We start from the raw sequence: 24,513 nt of genomic DNA on the forward strand, positions 1-24,513 counted from the left end.
GTTAATAAAAATTTGACAATGTAATATGGTACATTGCGAACAAAGGTCAGATATTATATTACATACAAGTCTAGTCTAAAAAAAGAAAAAGTAAGAATAGAATAGTGACCTTAGAATCGAAAATGTAATCGAATCGAGGATTTGGAGAATCGTGACACCCCTATTTGCAATCAATTTAATCCTCTTTTTCGTGCTTTGAATATGATTTTAATGGCTCCTCTGTTGTTTAAATCCCACTCACTGACAAGCTGACTTTATCTCGCAGAATAGTTGGACAAGTTTTAAAGGGATCATCACAGAGACAATCAGGGTGTGTGGATGGCGCCAGGAAATAATTTAAATGTGCTGAGTTAAACAGATGGCCTGTGTGTACAGTGTTCACATATAAACAGTGTCTGGATCATGGCGTTCTGCCGAGCCTGAACAAACAGCAGGCGTCTCTCTCCTGTCTTCAGGTAAAAATGCACACTTTACATTCTGATATTAAGTGCTGGGTCAGGCAGAAAAAGATGTCCAGGGACATTGTAGATACTGTATATTAGCATTCAGCCCTCAGTGCTTAAGGCTTATATGCAGACACAGCAAAGACTTTAATACAATGAAAAGACACTGATGTGCCAAATTGCCAAATAAAGGAAAATGTCTTTTCATTGTCATGCTGTGAGCTTTTCAAAAAGTCACAGGTGTCCCTGACTGAAGGTTTATGACTATCAGGACAAAAGCAGAGAAACAGAAGATGACATTACTTAATAAAAAGTGAAGAGATAACAGAGTCTGTGAATATTAAATTGGGATGTGATAAGGAATCTGCCACTTGTATAAAGTTTCACTGCAAAATAACTGGAGAATAACATTTAATCAGGGGTGGAAGTAATGAATTGTATTGTGTTGAGTTGAATATAAAGTTCTTTTTTTGATAGCCTGTGAAAATGTTTTTTTTTGCTGTGTATAGTATATTATATATTTCATCATGTTTTTTAGTCAGTAAGTTGTGCAAGGGCAAGTATCCAATTACGAGCGCCCACAAAACTGAAAAGGGTGTACAGACTGTGAATGTACCAGCAGAATCAAACCCATGGCCTGATTTGTTCACCATACAAAATTGAGGGACTAAGAAACCAAACTTCTAAACTAAATAAATCTGTGTAAGGTACACCACCATACAAACAACCTATGTTTAAATCTCAATCTGTGTAAGACCTGTGTAAATTTAATATATGTGGATATAACAAATCTCATCGGGATCTCATCGCTGCTTTTTGGAGATGATGTGTTCCTGATGGCAACATCGGTCCATGACCCTTAGAGATAGGGTGAGAAGCTTAGTCATCAGTCAGGAACTCGGAATAGAGCCGCTGCTCCTTTGCGTTGAAATAAGCCAGTTGAGGTGGTTTGGGCATCTGGTAAAAATGGCCCCTGGGCGCCTCCTTAGGGAGGTTTTTCAGGCACGTCCAGCTGGGACAAGGCCTCGGGGAAGACCCAGGACTAGGTGGAGAGATTATATCTCCCTTATATTTCCCCTGCTGGAGCTGCTGCCCCCACAACCCAACCCCAGAATTGTGGATGACGATGGATGGATAACAAGTCATCCAAACCATACGATGACATATGTCGTTTGTTCCTACCCTCTAATATGACCAATAGGAGAGTTCCATAAATAAGCGGCCCTAGTGGTGGCAGGCAATACAACCTACAGGAGCGTTTTCTGTCCTCATTCCTAAACATAACAGTTGCGGTTTTAAACATGTTATTAACGTTGTGAAAGGGCTGCAGTTTGGTTAGGTTTAGAAAAAACTACTTTGTGAAGTTTCTAAAAGATGGTTTGCTAGAAAAAAATGGCATTTGTTACAATACTTTCCTTCTGTGTGTATGGACATGACAGATATACGCCCATCCTGCCTCCTTACGCAGAGTTTGCCTGACTCATTTCCGGGTTCTCCTTCTCAATAAACAACAAAAAATCAAGGAGATGGTTAACTTTTCCTGCTACAGATTTCCCACCATAGTGAAAAAGCACAGGGGAGACCCTTTGTTTCTCTTACTATGCCTCTAGAGTCTGTACTCGCTCTGAAGCTAATCACCGCCACTCTCTCACTATTAATGAATGAATGGTACCAACCTTAAGAGCAGGGACAGGCAGAGGCTTGTTGTCCTTGTCCAGGGAGATGAAGGTGAAGAAGGCAGAGACAGCACGATATTTCTGTTTCTTTGCCTCCATCAGCGAGGAAGCATCTACCAACACTTCAATTTCCATAGACTTGTTACTGACGAATGTGAGCCGCCCTGTCACTGTCACCACACAGCCTTGGGGAGATGAGGAAAAAAAAAGGAGAAAAATATGTTTGACGTATATACAGTATGTTTGACACTCATGCAGTATTCTATTTTGAAGTAGTATGCTGCCATAAAGACATTTTCATTTCAGTAAGGACATTCCTTTAATCTTAATTTAATATCATTTCCCAAGAGCACTTTAATGGTTTAAAATGGTTACGTTTTATTCAAGCTATTCTGTCCTTCAGCCACCCATAGAAAATTAATATTTTTTAAAAGAGTAAAAAAAGAAGTTGCAAGAAGAGTGTTAAAAAACCCAGAAATATTGCATTGCATCTAATTCAAACCAAAATGATTGAAGGTTTAAATCACCTGAAAACTTTGAGTGAACGCAATTATATTTACAACAAATGATGTAAGCTAAAATCGAACTAAGGACCATCATGTAAAGCCACATAGAACACAAACTGGACATGAAATAAGCTAGTATATTGATATAGTCAGCCGAGGAAAATGTAGGATCTGCTCTTGCATCTACTTCACATCGTTGCATCATGAACCTCTGGAAAACTGTCCTGCCGTGAAGGTCAGCAAAGTGAAGCAGGCTGATGATCTCCAACTGGAAGAATTTAAGGAACTACAGCCAATCAAACTCTCCGACAGCAAGATTTTCAGTTGAATACAAAGTTGGAACGTTAAAAATAAAGCTTGTTTTTGTTTTTGTAAGACAGAAAAGTTAGAAAGCATGTCAAAAATAAAGTTGCATTTTAGTTCAAATCTTTTTAAAGATGTTAATGGATATAACCACATATTAAGAGTACACATCATGTTCACTGGTGCAGAGCATTTGCTACCCTTTCTTTTGATTTTATCCTGAGCCCCATCTAATCCATCTAATGCTTTTGACTCATCAAAAAATGAGTGCTCTTCTCCATTTGTCACTGCAGGGAGGTGAAAAAACAGTTAACTAAAAGGACTGAGCATGGCTGATGTGTTTCTTTATTCTATTTGATGTGTCTGTACTGTATTATTACTGCTGTTGCCATAGCGACAAGGATAGGTGTTATCCCTGCAGTCTGAGAGAGATCTTGGGTCTATGACTGAAACATTAAAAGTCTTCGATAATAAAAGATGTATGGAAAATGAAAAAAAAAGGCTTTTATCAAAGTATGTTCTGCAAACTATTTGTAATAGAATTAGACTTTAAAATTCAGTGGCAATGTTCAGTGATTACTAGTGCAGGCAATTGAGAGTTTGAAGATGTCGTTAAGAAAGACGCCAACATTGACTGTTCAAATGATTACAGTAACATATGTTTACATTTTCCTGACAAGAGACCTCTTGATCATGCAAATAATGGATGTAGCCTACTACTCAGTAGCCAGGCAGAAGTACTGCCACAAAAGAGGGGATGATGGAGTTAATGTTTGGTTGTAGAAAGTGTGTGACTTTAACACCAGAGATCATGGTTTGTTTCTAGTCTCCTAGCAAGTGTTTGTTTGTTTCTAAAGGCCTTTTTATGATTGTGCGTAGAATCGACAGCGTACCTCCGCAGACCCCTCTGTGTCTAAGCCAGACCCTACACCGTAGCCTGAGATGCACCTCTCGAAAAATGTAACTACACGTCACAATCCTACTTTGTCGTTTAAGTAGGACTTGAAGTTTGAGTATGATTTTAAGAGATGTGCACATGTTTACAAGACATGGGCCAATATAATTAATTGTGTTTAAATCATTTGTATGGAGCCTACTGGAAGAAATATGGAGAACTATCTGCTACAGAGAACTACTTCTCAGTGTACAATAGCAGCTCAATAATTACTCAAAATCCTCAGTCATGTTTTAACACATACTTCAATGAAGTGTGAAGTGGAAATCCCTAAATATTAGCAAATGTAACACCTACTGTTACTAAATTTGTGTTGCTGCCCTTGGCTACTGATCTTAAAACATTTTCAACAGACTTCCTTTGACACCTTTTCAAAATCAAAGTGTGAGAATACTTCTGGCCATTCGCTTGAACAGGAAAAAAAAGTTTGGCTCTCTTTTTCTGGCTCTGCCCAACCTCCTTTTGCCAAATAGAATGCAATTATGAAAAAAAACTTTTACTGTCAGTGAAACTATTAACAAGAAATACTTCCAAACAAATGGTGCGTTCTTTTTGTCCACCGAAGTTGATTTACGAGTCGTTTTCCGGAGTTATGAACCGGAAGTTGCAAAAAGAACGCCCCCGAGGTCGTATATACGACTCGTCAAGTCGTCTGAACTCAGAGGACCCCGAGTTCACTTTGAAAAATGGCTACATCGTGCATCACACGTAGTAAACATTGTGGTTTTCTACAATTTTAAGCACCTTTGTCTTTGTTGTAACCAAATGAAGAAGTCGTACATATAGCACTTTATACTGCTACCTATAGGCATGTCGCTACAGTCTTATAAGAAGTTAAATACCACCTAATTAGTTATTTTGTAGGTTGTGCAACCGAAATTGGCTAGAGACGCTCGGTTGCTATATGATAACAATGGCTTTAAGCCGAGTCTTGAGCAGAAAGCAGAGCAGTAGCCTAACGTTAAGGTTAATAAAAACGTAATTTTCATGTATCAAACTGTGAAATATATTTGTGTAATATGTCAATAACTGGGTGAATAGAATCCTAAATGTTACTAAAAATGTTACAAAAATCCATCTTTTCTCTGACTCGTAGTATTGTGTGACAAAAAGAACGCAACAACCCCTCGGTTATTCGTTTTTCGACACGGATGTGACGTCACACTCGAGCTACTAGTCGCGATTACAAGACAAAAAGAACGCACCAAAAGTCAATTATTGTATGTGATGTCATCCCAGTGTAAAGCCTATGGGTCAGGCTGGCAGGGCCAGAGAAGGAGATATTGTTGCAAACATGCAGTGGGCCGCACAACACAGAGGCAAACAAGGAAGAGAGAAATAGAATTAATGTTTGGAATTAATATGCACCTAGTGACCAACTTTTAGTGGAATAAAAAGGCCCTATCTTGGAGACCATGTGTCCAATTATTATAATACTGTACCTCTTTGACTCCGCAAAACATTGTTTTATTAGAGATGTAGAATATATTGTTTTTTTATTGTTATGATATATACATATACTATACAATATACATATCACAAAATGCTGCGACATATCGCAAAAGACACTAAGATATTTTATGTTAGTTGAAAGAAAAAAGTAGAAAACTGCCCTTTTCAAATGGAACTGTCATTATTTTTAGTGGTGCCTTTTATATTCAATTCAATGTTCAATTTGTGCATACATATATACATACTACATAATACTTTTTTTTCCTTTCATTTGTTTAAAAATCAACAAGCAAATTGTTGTACTGAAGCAGAATACTGAAAGCAGCAGAAATGCAGAACTGAGTACACTTTAGTATCTGTTTATTTATCGCAAGTAATATCATTATCACTATATTATTAAGTTATTGCATATTTTCCTCATATCGTGCAGCCCTAGTTTTTATCATCTTCAACAGCGATAAAAAAATGTTCCACAATGCTACTACCAGTCTAAATATGTGGCAGAAACAGGCCCCCTTAAGGTTTGTATATTTTTTAGCATTATAAAGTTACCGTATCTGTCATTGCTCAATGCCTAGACATGACACCCTCAGCTTTGGGACTGAGGTTCAGGCAGTCTTCTGGTGGAAAATATGACAGCTCTAAATTACATTTTTCTAGTGAGGGATAAAACAAACTGGTTACTAACTGTATTCTTACCCCTCTTATCAAATAGGTGTGAAGAAATGACAACACCATTATCGGAGATCTTAAATGCTAAGAGATTTGAGAAATAACATCAAGGTGATAATGAATATCCCACTGAGTGAAGAATTGTAAAAAGTTGATTAAGTGCAATGATTGTATAGGAAATCAGGATGAGGTACGGCAAAGAAATTATTCCATTAATTTCCATGCAGCACATACACTGAAAGTATTTATTCTCCTGCTGGTTGTTGAGTGTTTTCGCCAGCAGCGGGTCCAGTCTCATTCAGGTAAACTGTCTCTGGCACAGATGTGTGAAGCATACTCTGCTCAATGACAAACAAAAAATGATGCCTTGATGAGACTAGGTGATTTTAAAGACCTTCATGATTAATAATTGATGTATGTAGAGGGTAGATCTTGGACTTGTGCAGCATTGAAGGTCAGCCAACCTGAAAAATTGGCAGAGTCCCACCTCTGAATAGCTGTTTGATACAGCTAATCTGCTGTGAGGAGAGTCCATGCCAGGGTCTCGTGTTGTATGCTCTAAGCTGGGGTTGTAATGCCTTTGAGCCATAGATTTGCTATTTTAGCTACAGACTGTTCTTTCTACCGCAATAGGTGAAAAGTGAAAACATTTCTCAGCTTGTGAAAACAAAAAGAAAACTACTCATCTTGTTAGTTGTCCTACATTTTCTCTAGTCACAGAGGACTTCCTGGAAATTGTTTGCATTAGCGAGTAGCCAAAGAAGGGAAGAAGGCATCGCAGCTGAAATACCAGCACAAATCACATGCTCTCTCTCCAGTCTGTCCTTCTTTCCTACTTATTTGGAATACCTACAGTATTTCCTAATCTGTTTATGTTGTACCTGTACTAGGGCTGCAATATGAGGAAACTATGCAATAGGTTGTTGATTACGGCGATAACGATATAACTTGTGTTAAACAGATGTTGGATATTTGATTTCGGCTGACACAGAAACTCTCTGGGTGTCTTTTGTGGTGTGTGGCAGCCTTTCGCAACGTGTTTGGTGCGCCAGTTGATATTTTGATGACGATAGAAAAAATAAAGTACTATAATTAATTTTGGTCTGAAAGGGTTTTATGTTGAAATGTTGACTTTATGTTAGTAACCTACCTGTATTTACTCTTTCGGTTTGTTTGTTTTGGTTTATACTTAACCTTAACCTTTATGTATATATTTTGTTAGTTTCCTCACTAGGAAAGTGTTTATTTAAAATGTGTCTGAATAACATATAATGGATGGGCCGTATAAGCGGCCCGACACGAAAATAAACAATTCATTCACTCAATCATTTCTTCATTCATTCACCAGCACAAATCACATGATCATGCATGATCAATTAAATTATAAATCAAAGAACAAGAACATCATTGTAATTTACTCGGTATGCAACACTGGTTCCTTTATTTCTTTCTCTCACCTTTAGCATTCCATTGGGACTACAGGTGGAAATTAGCAATTGTTGCTATAACCTGGCCCAAGACATATTCTCTTGTTTAACAAGTTTAATGTTTATTTGTGCATTGTCCCTGTTTCAAATAAATCAATTTCCAATTTCCTCTCCCTGAAATCTTCTTTCATCCAACATTCACCTTTACAAGTTTTATGCCTTTGTTCTCATTCTTTGTACCGCTGAGCATTTAGCTGTAATGGATAATGGAGAAGAGCACTGACTGAACACTCCTGTGGTACCTCAATGGCCAGCACCTCACTGACACTATTCTCATCGCCAAATAATGCACATTATTGTTCAATGCTTTAGTAATTTTCGCAAAGTCTGTGTTTGGAGGGGTTGGAAAATGAAACGCTTTTCTGTGTAGGCGCAGAACAAGAAAATACAAGTGACTCACAAACTGTGACATGAGTGCAGCCATTTTCTAATGTTTCAACATAGCGTCTCAGCTCCACTCAGGCTGGAGTTAGACACTAAGGTTAACTATTCATACTTCTTTCTTTCATATACGCAAAAGACACAATCCAGGATCTTCATTGTAAACAGTAAATTAAGTGACAAATGAGTTGTAGGATGGAATATTATAGGAAAACACATCAGTAAATAACAAAAAAAAAATACAACACATTAATTAAAGGAGCAGTGTGTAGGATTTACTGGCATCTAGCAGTGAGGTTGCAGATTGCAACCAACTAAATCACCCCTCCCTTCCCAAGCGTGTAAGAAAACTACGGTGGCCTTTAGGTAACGTTAAAGTGAAAAAACATCCTCTCTAGAGTGTGTGTGTGTGTGTGTGTGTGTGTGTGTGTGTGTGTGTGTGTGTGTTTAGTTTGTCCGTTCTGGGCCACTGTAGAAACATGGTGGTTCAACATGGCAGGCTCTGTGGTGGACCTGCTCCCTATGTAGATATGAAGGGCTTCTACACGATTCTTAGTTTCAGGTGATTATACACTAATGGAAACATAATTATGAATATTATATTCGAATACTGCCAATATATTCCCCCTGAAACCTACACAATGCCTATAATTTTTTAATCATAGTTTTTGCATACATTCATAGCAGATGCAATTACTTTCTAAATTATTTTTAAATGTGTCAATTCATTATTCAATCAATTAACCCCTTCTCTAAGTATTACTGTTAGCACATAGCCTAAACTCTGCTTTATTTTTATCCGTAGTTCAAATTCAGGTCTTCTGTGTTTTCTTCTCTGTGATGATACTTGTTTACATTGTAAACCTGCTCTGCAGTTATATTTCTACTGCTGGACCCAATGAGAATGAAAATCTGTACAATTAGTTAAGTGGACTGTTGAAGCTTGACACACCAGGTCCTCCAAAAACGTATAAACAAATCATCTGAACATCCTCTACATGACGCATGTACAGACAGACTTCGGTCTGTTTAATGTTCTCGGTCTTAACTTCCCATCTTGCTGTATTTAATGTTCATTATGTCTGTGTCTGCTGGTGTGTGGTCCTCTAGCTTCATAGAAGTTTGTATGGCATGTGCATAAATGTCCGCCTTTCAGTAAATTTTCCCAGAATGTCTTTCATCAGTCTACCTGGTCTCCTTGCATCCAGCTAGCTTTTACTACATATTGAAAGAATTGTAGCTAATTATCATGGCTGTGTGCTTCTTGCCTTAGTTAGGCTTCTCAGACTGCTCATACAATCCTAGCCAGAATTGGCAAAGCCCAACCAAACCATATACCCTCCACTTTGACATCTGTATTCTTAAATATCTAAATGGTGGAGGTTATGGTGGCAGTACCCTCCCTGTGAGAAAATCATGCAAAGGGCTAAGTTTAGGACCCAATAATTAATGTTATAATATACTCATGATAACATTAGGACATCTGCTGCCAGTGGACAATTGTCATTCATTGATTTCTCCATGTGTTATTGTTAAATGTTGGTGCCAAATGATTCATTTAGAAATGGGTCTGGGGCGGCCTCTAGCTCACCCAGTAAGAGCGTGCGCCCCATGTTGGCTGAGTCCTGCAGCGGTGCCGGTTTGAATTTGACCTGCGGCCCTTTGCTGCGTGTCATCCCCCATCTCTCTCCCCCTTTCATGCCTATCCACTGTAACTAAAATAAAGGGAAAAGCCCCAAAAATAATCTTTAAAAAAAGAAAAAGAAATGAGTCTTTCTGCTCTTTAATTGTGAGGGAATGGCTGTAGAAAATAATTAAAAGAAAAACATACCATAAAATGAAAAAATCTAAAGGTGCAGTCTACAATGCCAGAAGCTATTTTGGGGTGTTTTTGTTTTTATTTGAGCCTTGATCATTCTTTTCCTAAGCACACCTTTTTAGTTTTCTGTCTGACCACCTTTCCTTCCCAAGTGGGAACTATACTGGTGACATAACACCTAAGTCACTGTGGAAGCCAGGGGAAATCATGTCACCACCACCTAAACTCAGAGGACAGACGGAGGCAGCAACTGGAGCAACTAGAAGCAGCTGAAAGAAGTGGACATGGATCTCAACCAATCTGTACTGTTCAGTTTTCTGGTCCTGAAAACCAGGAAGATGTGTTTAAAATTGTTCAATGTTCAAACATGCCCTCTCTCACATCCTTCCATTCACTCTTTACTCAGGCTTCCTTGAAAAAACACTTTTGGATTGAGTAAATTATCATGCTTGAATAAAATCAGCTGTATTTTAAAATACATGTACTGTAAATGACTTAAGGGCTGATCTGGCACACTTGTGCTAAGCTGTGAAGTATATCAACTTTTTTTTCCACTTCATATTTCAACAATGGGAGACATGTAGCTGGTGTTAACATCATATGCTGGGATAATCATAACATCTGAATGTTAGCACTGGATGTCTGGATGACATTGTCTCTAGCACATGAACAGATAAAACAGACGCTGAGCCGACATATTTAGATTCAATCAAATGATGAATGAACAAACTAGTAACAATATTTTCATTATAAATTAAGTTTTCTGGGCCTCACTCTAAATGCTGTTTGCCCTTTGAAATTTTCTCTCAATAACTTTACTCTTTAATAATCATTATTTAAAAGCATTTCAATCTGACTGATGGGTACATATAACAAAGTAGGTCCACTAGGCCAGCTAGACGACCTGATAAGATAATTCAGCAGTAAAATATTAATTATTATTATTATTATTATGAATCAGTTAAGAAACATGTACAGCATGTCAAATTCTAACATTCGCCTTGTTCTGATCTAGTTTGTCTGTGGGTGTGTATCTGTAGGAGAGTTCCTTCTTGGATTTATGTACATTATCTTTGCTCCTAACTGTCCTGCCAAACACTTTAGATTGTCCAAACTGTGCTGCCAATAAAACCTTTAACCCAGCATTTAACTTTCAGAATGGAAAAGCAGTACAAATGATATCACCATTGTGAGGGGACACTTTGTTCCCATTAAGATGGAAAGGCTAAGTGGATAAGGGTGTTGTCAAAATCCTTAAATGGACTTTATAATAAGAGGTTTAGAATTTGTCCATATGGAAATCTCGACTTCACAGACTCAGACTTGTTGAGGTAAATAGAGTATACATGATTTCTTAATTTAACAGTAAGGAAACAGCTCAGAGACAAAGCCTAGTAATGGAAAATAGATAAATCATAACAATGGTGTGTTTTTCCAGATGTAGCGGCAGCCCTATAAAACACAACTGGTCTTGATTAGCAACACTGTGACAGTTGTTAACGTTGGCTAGCCCAATTTAAAACAGCACTGTCTGAGGCTTAATTTATAGACTGCTGAGTGTTTCCACTTTTTCATATATTTGTTTTTTTCCCATTAATGGGCAAGAGGCAAAAGTTAAAGACAAGTAGCATAATGAAACTTCCTGCAGTACATGTTTTGAAAAGGTAGCCTACATATCTGTCAACGTGTGGATATTTTTATGTTTCAGTGACTTAAAGCTCTAAGTGTATTTTCTATATCATCCTCACCTTTGTGGATCTTGCGATGGAAGTTGATAGCTTCCACAGAGGCAGTGACAATGTTGGTGTTGCAGTGTCGAAAAGCAACAATGCCGGCGACCTCATCCATCAGCTTCATGGTCACACCTGTTCCAGACACACATACAGTTTGACTTTTAAAAGATATACAGTGGATTCATACCGGAACATTAAAATACATTTTAGTAACATTTTTGTAATGGAAAATCACATATGTGGTTATTAACATATCTGACTTATTTTTTGTGTTTAGCTGCGTGAACTCTTTACCCCTGTTTTGATGTATGGACCCTGATAGCCTAACTTTACGTTCTTCTGTTTATCTAAAGTGCAGAAACTGGCCTTTCTCTACCTCCCTTTACTGTCCCAGACTTGGAGGTCAGATGTCATCGGTCAGGGCTGATAGCCAGAAGGGCTTGTAATTCACCCCCTCCCTCTTACTGTCAGTTTGTCAGGGCTGTTAATTTCACCCCCTCCCCATTGCTGTCAGCTTGTTAGAGGGTTACTAAGCAAGTGAGTCTCCAAGACTCTTTGTTCATTCTTTCAGACTCTTATGATGAACTGAACCTTCTTTGCCCTATGAATAAATACTTAAAAAGACTTTGTTTACTGAATCGTTATATCAGATCTCACCCTATGGGCTAGATTTATCAAGCCGTTTGCGCCTGTTTCTAGGCGCTATTTGGTCGCAAAGACGGACATAACCGATGCGGGCTATTTACAAACAGGGCGCACTTGGGTAAAACCGCAGATTGTCTGCCACATGAGCGAGAAGAGACAAGTTGCGCTTTCAATATGCGTTTGTGGGAGGGTCGTGGGGAAAGTGGGAGTTCCACCCAAAAAGGTGGGAGGATAAGCGCAAAGTGCGCCTAATTATATATTCCGTGGTATTTACAAAGACTGTCAGTAAGAGCGTGTCTCTCTTCTGCGGGGGAAATTCTTAAAAGCAGGTCTAAACCAGCCGCAATCGAGTTTCCTCGTAGACCTTTATGCCGCTGGTGAAATAGCAACAGTAATTTGAGCAAGACGAAGACATAGGCGAGGCTGAAAATATTTGTAACACAAGAATCACACTTTGTCAGTGAACGCAATATTAGAGTTACTGGAAGAAATCAAAGATGACATTGAATCTCCCACTCAGCGTTCACATCCCATTCCAGCAGTTGTTAAACTCCTCGCTACTTTACAAATATTGGCAGCAGGATCATTTCAAACAGTCATAGCATCAGCAGTGGGAATATCGCAGTCTGCACTCAGCCGTATCATAGCACAAGTACCGCTTTGCTACAGCGCAATTTACGGTAAAGTGGGCGGAGAAAGACGCTGATTGCCTGATGGGTGTCAGGGTTGATAAATACTACGCAAAATATGGAAGCATAGCGTGCGCTATTACCGAACTCGCATAAACAGACGCAGCGCAAACTGCACTAGTGTTAGTAAATCTAGCCCTATGTATTCAAATTTCCACCAAAGTCTATAATGCATTATAATCGCATTCATAAGACATTATAATGCATTTATAAGGCTTGACCACTTTGACATGGAGATATAAAGATTTATGAATGCAGAACTTATAAAACAGTATGTCCACCACTTTCAATCCTTTATTAACCTTATTTAATAAATGTTATAAGTTGTCATGCATGATTATAAACATTTATACATTTTATGTTACATGTTAACACAAAATCTGTCATATACATTAACAACATATTATCACAAAACAGCCTACAGTATTTTGATGGATTATTTCTTTTTTTTTTTCACTAACTAACAACTAACAAAAGTAGCCCTAAGCCCTATTTTCCACCGGGAGCGTCTGGGCTGCATTCCGGAGTCGCCGCGACCCCCGCAAGCAACCGCTGCCATTCAAGTCGATGCTTGATAATCCACCAGCTGCGCCGTGGCGGGTCCCAGAAGAATGCGTGAGGTGTGCTTGAAGTGGCTCTCCGTTCCGCTAAAGATACGCGCCAGGTCTATTTTGAAACAGCGGGATATCCAGTCAATTTAGCAAAAGAGGGGTCCTTGATGTGAAAAAGTCTGAGAACCACTGCTCTACAACACCGTGGATGATGAGAGATTCATCTTGGAGGTTGTAAAACATAATACAACATCACCAGAAAAAAGAATGCATGGAGTTTAATTGCAGGTGTGATTGAAGTGGAAGGTAGATACTAGCTTAGTAAACACACGATTGTTCTGTAAAGTATTCGTAGAGACAATAAAATCTGCGTGTCGGGCAGCAATACGCTCCGCTTTTGAGTTGCTCCCGGTGTGGTATGGCGCGTGGCAAAGGACGGAACAGAACCTGAACGCAGCTGGAACGCAGCACAGATGCACCCAGTGGAGAATCGGAGTAACACAGGAGAGAAGTCCTGCTGACTCAATCTGACCCCTTATCAATAAAACATCATTTTCTTATCAGTTCTCAAATTATTATGAAAAGTCTGAACATACAGGTCCATGACAATTGAGCGAACATAATCTGGTGAGAGATATTTTAACATTTGCTTTTAGCTATATCTAATGCAATAAATGTATTGTGTTGTTACAGTCGAAAGCTCCAGAACAAGCTAGTACAGGGCCCTTGAGTTAAGATTTCTGTATCAACTGCTGTTTTCAAGGTCAAGAATGAACTAGTCATGACCTTAAAGGTGCTGTAGGTAGGATTGTGAAGATCCAGGACTTAGCCTTAAAATTTGAACATCAACAACTTCTTAGTCCCTCCCCTCTTTCTGCTAAAGCCCAAAATGGTCTCCTACGCCCCTCCCCCCCACAAGGGAGAATGAATGCGTGTGTATGAGCAGTGATTGATACACAGTTAGACACCCTCCCTGGCCCTGATAGGTGCATCTGAACAGGGAGCTGTGGATTTTTGCAAATCGCACTACAGGCTATAGGTGGTGCCAGAGGAGCCAGATTTTGTTTTTTAATTACCTGCTTCATGTAGTTCTACTCAAACATAGGGTCAGTTTCAGCAAATATGACAGAAAGTTAGTTTTATAAGTCTTACCTACTGCACCTTTAAGCTTTGATTGTGCACTTGTACAACTTCTGAACAACAACTCAAACAGCAACTGGTCACCAGGTAAACATCACACTCGCTCTCTCTTTAAACCCCAACAAGCCTTTTTGAGGTAAATGCAGTCATTACATTGGAGGGATTCTCGGTCGTGTTTGAAACACTATTTCACTGATATGAGATTGTTTGATGCAATTAGAAAACTATCCACCTAAAGTTATTTATGAATGAGTCTCCTTGCCATTTCCTCAACATAAGCTTCTCATCCAGACCCATTAGTCCACTGTTGATAGTGTATGAGCTGAATGCCAACAAGAAGTGTTTCAATAGGCTTTCAGCTGATAAATGTTATGAATGTTCAATAAACGGCCCAGTCTGTGCTACATTCATGTAAATGTCAATAATTGAAGTTCATCTTTTTTAAATAGGCATAAACAGCCTGTTGTTCCACTGTTAACAACATATAGTAAATATGGATAACTGGACAGCAATAGTTATTTATTTCTCCAAAGAGACTGTCCTCACCAGAACATCAACAGCGTTGGTCTTTAAAATTACACTTTCCTTAAAAGCAACCTCTTGCAGTTGTGAAAATGATAACAATCCTCTCTAGGTAGCAAAGACGGAAGTAGCGTGGCTATATTATATTATATTATATTATATTGCTATACCTGCACAGAAATTCTAACGAGGTGGTTGGTGTGTTGTGCATACAACATGTGTGGAATAGTTTGACATTTTGGCAAATACATTTAAATGACACATTGTGGTTTTCACAGGGGTTTAGTACTGGACCCAGGCCAGGCCCAGTAACGTCCTGATAGATTTGTGTCAATGTGGGGTTGCCAGACATCCAAAAGAGTTTCCAGAAAGTTACTGTTCCTGGCCAAGATATAATCCACCACATTAAAATTATATCCTTTTTTTTTTTCTTCAATTTTCTTATCTGACTTTTATATCGCATAAAATAAAATCACTGTATTTCCCAAAATGTCGAACTATTCCATTAACCACGAGGGTGATCTTTTCCTTTTTTTCCTTTTTAGTTGCCTAAACATAACCAGTCCTTCACCATATTGTAGGTAGTAGCAGGTCACAAAACACTCATAAGATTTTTGGAGCAATCTATGGATCATTTTGTCAAGTGCTCACCTTTTAGAATGTAAAGCAGTATACTTTAAAATAAGAGACTTGTCCATATAGAAATCTTGATCAACCCCAGACTGAGAGTCTGTGTGGCAAATACAGTATAAATGATTTCTCACTTTAACAGTGAGGAAACAGCTCAGAGACACAGCTTTGTAATGGAAAATAGTTAAAATTGGAACAATTATGTGTTTTTCCAGATGTAGCGGCAGCCCTACAAAACACAACTGGTCTTGATTAGCAGCAGTGTAACATTGGCTAGCCCAATTTAAAACAATCCTGTCTTCTGTTGAAGTATAGACTCCTCATGTAATTAGTTTTTTAGAGAGTGCAGTTCATTAATGGGCAAGAGGCAAAAGTTAAAGAAAAGCAGCGGCATAAAAAACTTCCGGCAGCCTATTACCAACACTGCAGTACATGTTTTGGAGAGGTACATTAAAATATCTACAGATTGGAGGATATGTAACTGTCAGTGTCACAGAGTTAAATGCTTGTGTTTGTTGTATGTGACCAATATGTTTAGCCTTAACTTGATAAAAAGTACTTGAAACACAATGAGCGTTGAACTAGATTATGCTGCAGCAGAGGTCTGAGAAGGGGGATCTAGGCGCACGGAAACAGTGCCTCAACACATCGCCTTCATCTGGAGAAAACTTACTGATTGTTGACATCACACATGCTGCATGTTAGTAAAAGCTTTATTTATGACCGTGTGCTCTAGATCTGACGGTTGTTTGATAATTTATACTCTGCCATGAACACTTATTACTAGAAACACTTACCAGCCACCATTCAAACTGACAGGAGGTGAGTATTTCATACTAAAATGATACATTTTGGGTGAAGTATCACTTTTAAGATGTGAGATCACATCAAATAATCCATCCTAAAAAGTGTTTACAGAGCACTTGTGCCAATTCCCGCACTAAAAGTTTGCAAATGATTTGAAGAGCAAGAAAGCACTTTAAGCAGGAACTCCAATTTACAGATTACAGCTTGAAAGCCATTGTTTCCCTCACAAAGTGGACACAGAGGTATTCACACTAATCTACATCTGCATTTCTCTGTGTGTCACACATACAACCATGTCAGCTTGTGTCATTTGTGAAGTTGTTTGTGGGTTTCTCACAGAAAGTGGGACATCTTGTATGGAGTGGGTGGGTTGTAGATGAGAAAAGCGAGGAGGAAGGTGGCATATGTTTCTAATGTCGGAGAAAGTGTGTGTGCATGAGTAATGTGCGTTTGTGAACGTATGCTCATTTTAACATATTCAGACCACTACACTTCACTACACACTCCCGTTGCCCCAATCGTCCCCTCTGAGTTGCTTTTTGTATCTCTCAGGCCTCAGAAAATCAATAAGTCTGCTTGCTGATGGCTGGTTTGGCTCCAAAAGGCTTCAACCATCTGCACTGTATGACAGCCAAACGTGTGGGAGTACAAACAGAATGTGCTGCTTGCTCCTAAATGCAGCATTCACTGTAAAAGTGGGCCTGCTGAGTTGATTAAGAATTGAACATGCCTTTACTTTGACATCCTCTCATCCCAAAATGCCAGAGCATCACTTCCATTTTATTTTTGCTGCTAGTACTGATATGTACAGTACAAAGGTTTTCTTTTTCTGCCCAAGCTAACCTTTGTCAGAGGAAAAAGAAAAATGCACTTACATTTTCAACACTATTTCAGAAAAAAAATAGAAATCAAAATTGAGTTTTGACTTTGATGTGTGGTTATGTGGTTAAACTCGGGCCAGGCATTGTGGAAGTAAGAGATCTTTTGCTCCATCACATGAAAGGCTCTGTCATCTTTAACTCAAACTAAAACCCTGTTGATCGGGGATCTATAAGGAAAAATAACACGATGACGGCTTCTAGCTGAAACACATTTGTTTTTTTTGTTGTGTTTCGTTGATTGGGGAAGTATAACCATTAAAAACTCTCTCTGATAAAAGCTGATGATGTGGCCACAGTTAAGAAAGGTGACAACAACATGTCCGGCTTAAAGTGTGTGTGGGCAAGGTAATATATCCCTTTCTTCCTTAAGGCAGTTGCGAAGCATTTTCACAACCCACAAAACCCATCTTGATTTTTTTTATTTTTTTTATCCATCTCCTCTTTGTTGTGAAAATTGATGGGATCTCACCTAAGATTTAAAATGTTCCCTTGGTACAAGGCAAAGCAGGCTGCTGCTATTCAAAGCCTTGAGTGGTCATGTCTGAGCATGTAACACTTAATGGAGATGGATCATGACCTGACAAGATGATGAAATTGAATGTGATTGTAGAATAACGCTAAACTGAACAATAAAAAAAAATGTAAAGGCACCCACTGCTGCTAATGGGTGCTATAACAAAGTTAGTTAGTATTAAAGCGGTGATAATAGAAGAAGAAGAAGAAGAAGAGAAGACATGCCTTTATTTATCCCTTTATTATTTTTTTATAATCAATATTTTTATATTAAAGGATCACATGTATTGTGAAAGGGTCGATCTAAGTGATGAACCCACAACCAACTCTGCAGCTCTCCTCAACTCTACAGAGTGATTTTTTTTTGGACCCTTGACTTTACTGTTTTGGTTCACTCTCATCGCTCTCATCAACATTGTTTTTAGCCACAGCAGGCAGCGGTTTTCAGAGGAAAAAATTATAAAAACCCACTACCTGCTCAGCGCCACGGCAGATATACAAAGTTAGCAGCTAGCTGATGAACATAGTGGAACATTTAGCATCCAAAGAGCCAGATATTTCCCTCAGGAGTTGGTGGATACCAAAACAGAGCTAAAAGAAAGTGAATATTGGATTTACATTCACCTGGTGGACAGACACACAACTCCAAATGAATGATAATGTTTCTCTGTATCTGTTGGATGTGTAAATACAAAACTGTTTGCTAACAAGTTCTCCATGTCAAATTACATTACATGTCATTTAGCTGACGCTTTTATCCAAAGGATCTTCCAATTGCTATATATGTCAGAGGTAACACACCTCTGGAGTAACTATGGGTTAAGTGTCTTGCTCAGGGATACACTGGTTGATGTGTCGCAGTAGGAATTGAACCCGGGTCTCACGCAACAAAGCCATGTGTCATATCCACAGCGCCATCACTACCCACAAATTAAAAGGTGAAATATCAATGCTGTGTGGTTTAAAGAGGACCACCATTAATCTAGTCTTGAATATGTACTTACATTTTTATGTTGTAGTGGTAACTCTAAAAGTAAATGTTTACTGAGGCATGAATTCCAACTTACTGCCGGTCTAGCACTGATGGTTACCCAGCTACTGTTAAATTTAACCGTCTCCGTCTCATGGGACTGACATGGTCCAGTACCTTCCCTCAACTCTGGAAGCTCTCCCATAAATAATCTATTTTACTACTGCTCCTATTAAGTCCATACCAATGTAGTCTTATTTTCTATAAAGTAATAAAATATGAACAATTACAAATAAAATCTAAAAGTAAAATTCAGAATATAATAACTGAGCCAGATAAGCTACCATAAACAATAAATTGCTGTTGGCTTTTTTTACACAAATACCATCTTTATCTCATAGCAGTGCTAAAATAGCAGCTATGGTAGCAGCAGATAGGCATCAGCTGATAAGCTCTGATAATATTAATCCTTGAAACAAAGTGACCCTGTATTTTTTAGATTTCATCTCATTTGACATTCCATTTGCTAATATTGAATTGTAAAAATGTGATTATATTTTTTTGTTTCTCTGTAATAGAATGATGGCTCTTATCAGAATGAAATGATCTTTAGGAGGTCATTCGGGGTAAATAAAGGATTCATAAGGGATGGAAAGAAAGCCCCACTCAGCATGATATGTATGGTATGAAGTGAATGCTAATGTGCTAAATGGCTAGACTGGAAAAGTCACAAATATCATTTTGTGACATGACACAAACTCTGTAACTTTGTAAGAAAATAATAAATAGAATGTACAGAGGACTTGGTTATTTGTGGAAAGGACTTTAAGACTGAGTAGAGCTGTGAGTGGGCTCCCGTGGTCTTGCTCCCTGGCTTCCTGGTGTTAGCAGCTCTCTAGATGCCTTGTGAAAACAGGGCTCGTGGGTATGGGGGGATAATTACCCCAGTTTGCTCATGTTCTTCACTTTACCACACTCCCTTAGAGACTTCCCACGGCGTAAAAGTAGCTATGAGTAGTTAAAAGCTGCGAGTTTGGTTGGTTGAAAACACTGTTGTATAGCTAGAGTAGGTCTGTTGGCAGAGCTGAGAGGCAATTACGCACATTAACTGATAAAGGTCTTCATTATCTAAATTTTAGTTGTTTATTTTTTCTTACCACACAATTGTCACATTGTGGGAGAAAGCTTCAGCAATTCCCCCAAATGGTTCATTAGCATTCCTTCATTTCAGAGAGGAATATTAATTAATTCATTCATTCATTCATTCATTAGTATATAACTAATTAATTTCATTAAGCTGTTGATGTGGTGCATTGTTGTCTGAATTCTAGATTAGTGTACAGATCTTCATGCTTCTCGGCTTTGGTTTAAGTTCCAAATCATGGCATTATTTTCTTTTCAAAACTTCCTCTCATTGTTGTCGTTAGTTCAGTCCGCCTCTGACCTTGCCTTGCATTCTTATATACTGCCCCCACGTTTCATGTGCCATATTGCATCATGTGGACACAGAATTTATTTCTAACAAAGAAAGTGTTGGTTTGTGTACATTTCACAAAAGAATTATGAGATTGTATTGTATATTTAATTTATCTTGTGCATTAAAAAACTGTGACTAAAATGTTTAGCCAAATCAAGTGGAGGACGGCGCTGTCCTTGAGTACCAAAGATGCTTGTCTTTATTAATCACTTCCATCAGTGGAACTGTTAATGCAACTGATGCAAAAAGCCGTCTCCTTGTACAGTCAATGTAAAAGGTTAAAGTGAGGCTCAACGTGAGACTGCAAATGAGGACAAGTGAGGCCAAGACAGCCCTGGGCCTGGCGTTACACATTCACAGGGTGACATGGCACACTATGACTCTCCCTTTGCCGTAGGGTGGGAACACGGAAGGCAGAGTCGGGGGGTGGGGGGATGGTGTGTGTGAAGAGGAAAGACAGCTCACTCCAAATGGGGAAAAAAGGGCAATTAGTAACCAAGTCCCTAGTGCAGCCCAGTTTGCCACGGGCCAGAATACCTCTGTGATCAGATTCCTTCTGACGATTTCCCCAAATCTTCGTGCACAAAGCTGGCCATCGGCAACAGGCATGAGAACAATGAAGGGGGTCTTCCGGGCAGCTCTTGTCGCCCATCAACTCTGTTGCCTAACTTAAAGCCCTTTTAATTAGGACCAGCTCAGCACACTATGCAGGGCACCCACTGGTGAAAGTGTGAGACCGAGAGATATCAACAGCAAAGCATGTGTGACCTCTCTCGCATATTCTCTCACCACTTCCTAAACTTACTCCTCCACTCTTACTTGTTCTTGCCCTCTGCCTTTACCCACCACTGACAATTCCCTATCTCTTTCTCTCCTTCTCATCCCCTCCCCAAAAAGTGCTTTAATCATGGACAGTATGAAACGGCTCAAACTGCCTCCTAATGAGCTGTTACTATAGAAACAGCTCCTGTTAACATTACTGCCACGCAGGAACCCGCCCACATCCTCTTAGAAAGTCCCATAAGCTGCATATTTTTGTGTATATTTTACCATTTTACCAGTGGTGAGCTTTACTGAACACCTTAATAAATTAAAGTGTGACTTAAGTACTGAAAACTGCAAGCGAGCGTTGTCATGGTTACTGTTAAACTGTAGCTCCATGCACACCACAGGTCTGGGAAAATTACTGCGATGCAATTCCTGTAATGGAAATTCTGTCAGATAAAGGGCTTTCAGATAAAATGCACCTCTGGCTGTGCATCGACTCCTGCAGATTGCTTTTCTAAATGTAGAACTTGGTCTTCTCAACAGTAATACACATGGTTCATTTCTGTCCTGTCCATAACAGCGAATGTTCATTTCACCACTGAAACATCTGTTCCATTTTGTGCTTGGATAATATCAGCTTGTTCACTGGGTAATACTGGTACCAGGCAAGGTACTGCACTGGGGATTGGTTTACAAGTAAGTCCCCATTAAGTCCCTATCCCTTTTCGTAATTTGTCTCTTTAAAAGTGTCCTCTTACTGTCCAGCTGTCAAAATTCCGATGAGAGAAGCTTTGAGTCGAGAAAAATTACTACAATCATCTGAACTGGCTTCATTTACGACCGTAGACTCACAGCAACATGATCTATGGACTTTCTTTTTGCCCGTGGCTTCACATCAACATTTGGTTTCCTCAAGTTTCCTACAGCTTTAATGATTGTGGTGGCAATGTGGCAATAGTTTTTTTTTTCAAGCATGCTGACATTTGTGGATATTGTGTATTTATGTTGTTTTGGTTTTGTAATTCTTACGTAGGATTTGGCGGATTTCAATATACTATTGCTCTGGATGTCCCAATATCTAAAGACTCTTCTCCCAAGTCTCGAAAAAGCTCTACCAGTGCAACTGATTCTGTATTTTATTTCTGAATCAATGTTGGTTTTGGAGGGGTGAAGGCTAGATGTAGAGGTAGTGGAAGCAATCCCCCCCAAACATGCACGCACGCACGCACGCACGCACGCACGCACGCACGCACGCGCGCGCACACACACACACACACACACACACACAAAAGGTCGATCAGACAAGCTCCAGTGGACATATCTCTGTCTCTCTGAATTCCTCTGTCTCAGGCAGTGACATGTTTATATACTCAGTGAGCATAGATCAGGGCAGAGACCAGATAATATAGAGCCACAGTGATGCATGTGTTCCTGTGCTCAGGCAGTCCCTGACTCAACTTTGTCTCACTCACACACACACACACACACACACACACACACGTGAAACAAACTGTGCACATAAATAGAGATAAAACATAAACATAAATTGGTGACATTCAAACACACTACACAACTGTGGCTGGGTTGGCTGAGTGGGTAGAGCAGGCGCACATATACTGAGAGGTTTATGCCTCGACGCAGAGGTCCAGGGTTTGAATCTGACCTGCATGTCTTCCCCCTCTTTCTCACCTAGCTGTCCTGTCAAAAAAAAATTAAAGGCAGAAATAGCCCAAAAAAATTATCTTTAAAAAAAAATAAAACACACACTACACAACCACTAGTCAATGATTATTTGTGCACAGATGAAAAAGAACTATTTGCTTTAATCAGACTACAGTGGTGGTCCACCTGTGGCAATCAACTGCTGTTTCCATGGAAACAGGTGGTACGCTTCCTTAGAACATGAAGGAAGAAGGAGAGCGAGCGGGGAGAAAGGAAGAGAGAACATAAAATAATGAGGAGAGGTGGGCAGACGATAAAGAATAAGCAACAAAAAAAAGAAACGAAAGATGGAGAAAGATAACAAATGTTGAGTTAATGGGCATCATGGTGGATTCGAGTTGAAGTATCTGATCCTCTGGATCATCCTCAGACTTCACTGTAAATATTTTTCACAGGGACTATTTTCTTTGGTAGAAAGTTGTTCCAATGAAGTTGTTCCAATGAAGACTGTTCATCACCAAACAAAAACTATCTGCACGGTGTCATACCACCAGAGGTAAGTGAACAAATGCGGTTTTCTGTGATTAACAGGGTGTAAAATAAATGAGGAATGTGATGCCCACATGACTGTCAAGTCATTCCTCACCAAATAGATGGTCTTACTTTGACACAATTGTATTAGCTCGCATTAGCTTCAGTGACATACTGTAATTGTCAAATCTCTGGCTGGATGGATGACACATTTTGGATCTGCTATTACAATCTGCTCTCAGGATTTGACACTGGAATATTTAATATGACTTAAACAGATGGTGTTATTTCTTTTAAGATAATTTCTTGGGCATTTTAGGCCTTTATTTGCATAGGACAGCTTATACTTGAAAGCAGAGAGAGAGGGGGAATGACATGCAGGAAAGGGCCACCGGTCAGAGTCAAACCCACAGCTGCTTCGTCAAGGAGTAAACCTTTATACATGGGCGCCTGCTCTACCAGGTGAGCTACCGAGGACTAAACAGATGTTTTATGAAGAAAAATACAGTTGTTATGAATTGTTTGCAAGTTGCATATGCATCCACAGTGCATGTCTGTTCCTGAAAGTTCATGTGTGTTATGTCTCCTTAGGCTCAAGCTATTTTCCACACCACAAAAGGGGAAACATATAGTAGGTGAATAGCCTGGCGTAGCCATGTAGAAGTCAGTTTGCTTTACTCCAATAAGATTATAGAGAGTAGGGGGAGCAAGAGAGAGTAAGACACAGTAAGAGAGAAAGCGAGCTTGAGCATCCTGACCTGACTCGGTTATGTAAACAAAATAAGTGTAGTGGAAGCAGCAGCAGCGAACCACAGGGAATGGCATATACAGAGAGAGGGCAATGCGTGTGTGTGTGTGTGTGTGTGTGTGTGTGTGTGTGTGCGTGTGTGTGTATGTATGTGTGTATGTATGTATGTATGTATGTGTGTGTGTGTGTGTGTGTGTATTCGAAATGACCTGCATGCTTGTTCCACATTTGTTTTTAATTGGACAGATTTCTCAGCGAGCTTGCCAAATTAAAAAGGCAACCATGACACGAGCGACACTTATCTGTCCCGCCCTGCTCCCTCCTCCTCCCATCCTGCTGTCCTGTCCTGTTCTCATTGCCTCTCTTTCTCAGTCAACGTCTCTCGTCTGTTTTGTTCTATCTGGTGTCTCTCTGATGGCCTCTTTACATAGTTGACCTCAATAGAAATAGCAGTATGAGGCAGGAATATCCTGCCAGAAACAATATACCTCGACCGATAAAAAGCATCTGTTCTGTGCTGATAAAATGCTGGATTTGTTACAGATGCAGCCA

The 24,513-nt window shown here is 39.3% G+C and overlaps 1 protein-coding gene across 2 annotated transcripts in view; it reads right to left on the bottom strand.

Annotated features, from left to right (window-relative positions):
- acot7 (acyl-CoA thioesterase 7) overlaps window positions 1–24,513 on the bottom strand; it is a 63,793-nt gene that overhangs the window by 15,455 nt on the left and 23,825 nt on the right. For both annotated transcript variants that reach the window (XM_028582906.1, XM_028582905.1), the window contains 2 exons: window positions 11,443–11,559; window positions 2,120–2,304 (listed from right to left, as the gene is read on the bottom strand). In XM_028582906.1, coding sequence (XP_028438707.1) covers window positions 2,120–2,304; window positions 11,443–11,559 — 302 coding nt within the window. The remainder of the gene's footprint in view (window positions 1–2,119; window positions 2,305–11,442; window positions 11,560–24,513) is intronic.

This window comes from Perca flavescens, chromosome 7, assembly GCF_004354835.1.
Source record: "Perca flavescens isolate YP-PL-M2 chromosome 7, PFLA_1.0, whole genome shotgun sequence".
In the NCBI taxonomy this organism is placed as follows: Eukaryota; Metazoa; Chordata; class Actinopteri; order Perciformes; family Percidae; genus Perca; species Perca flavescens.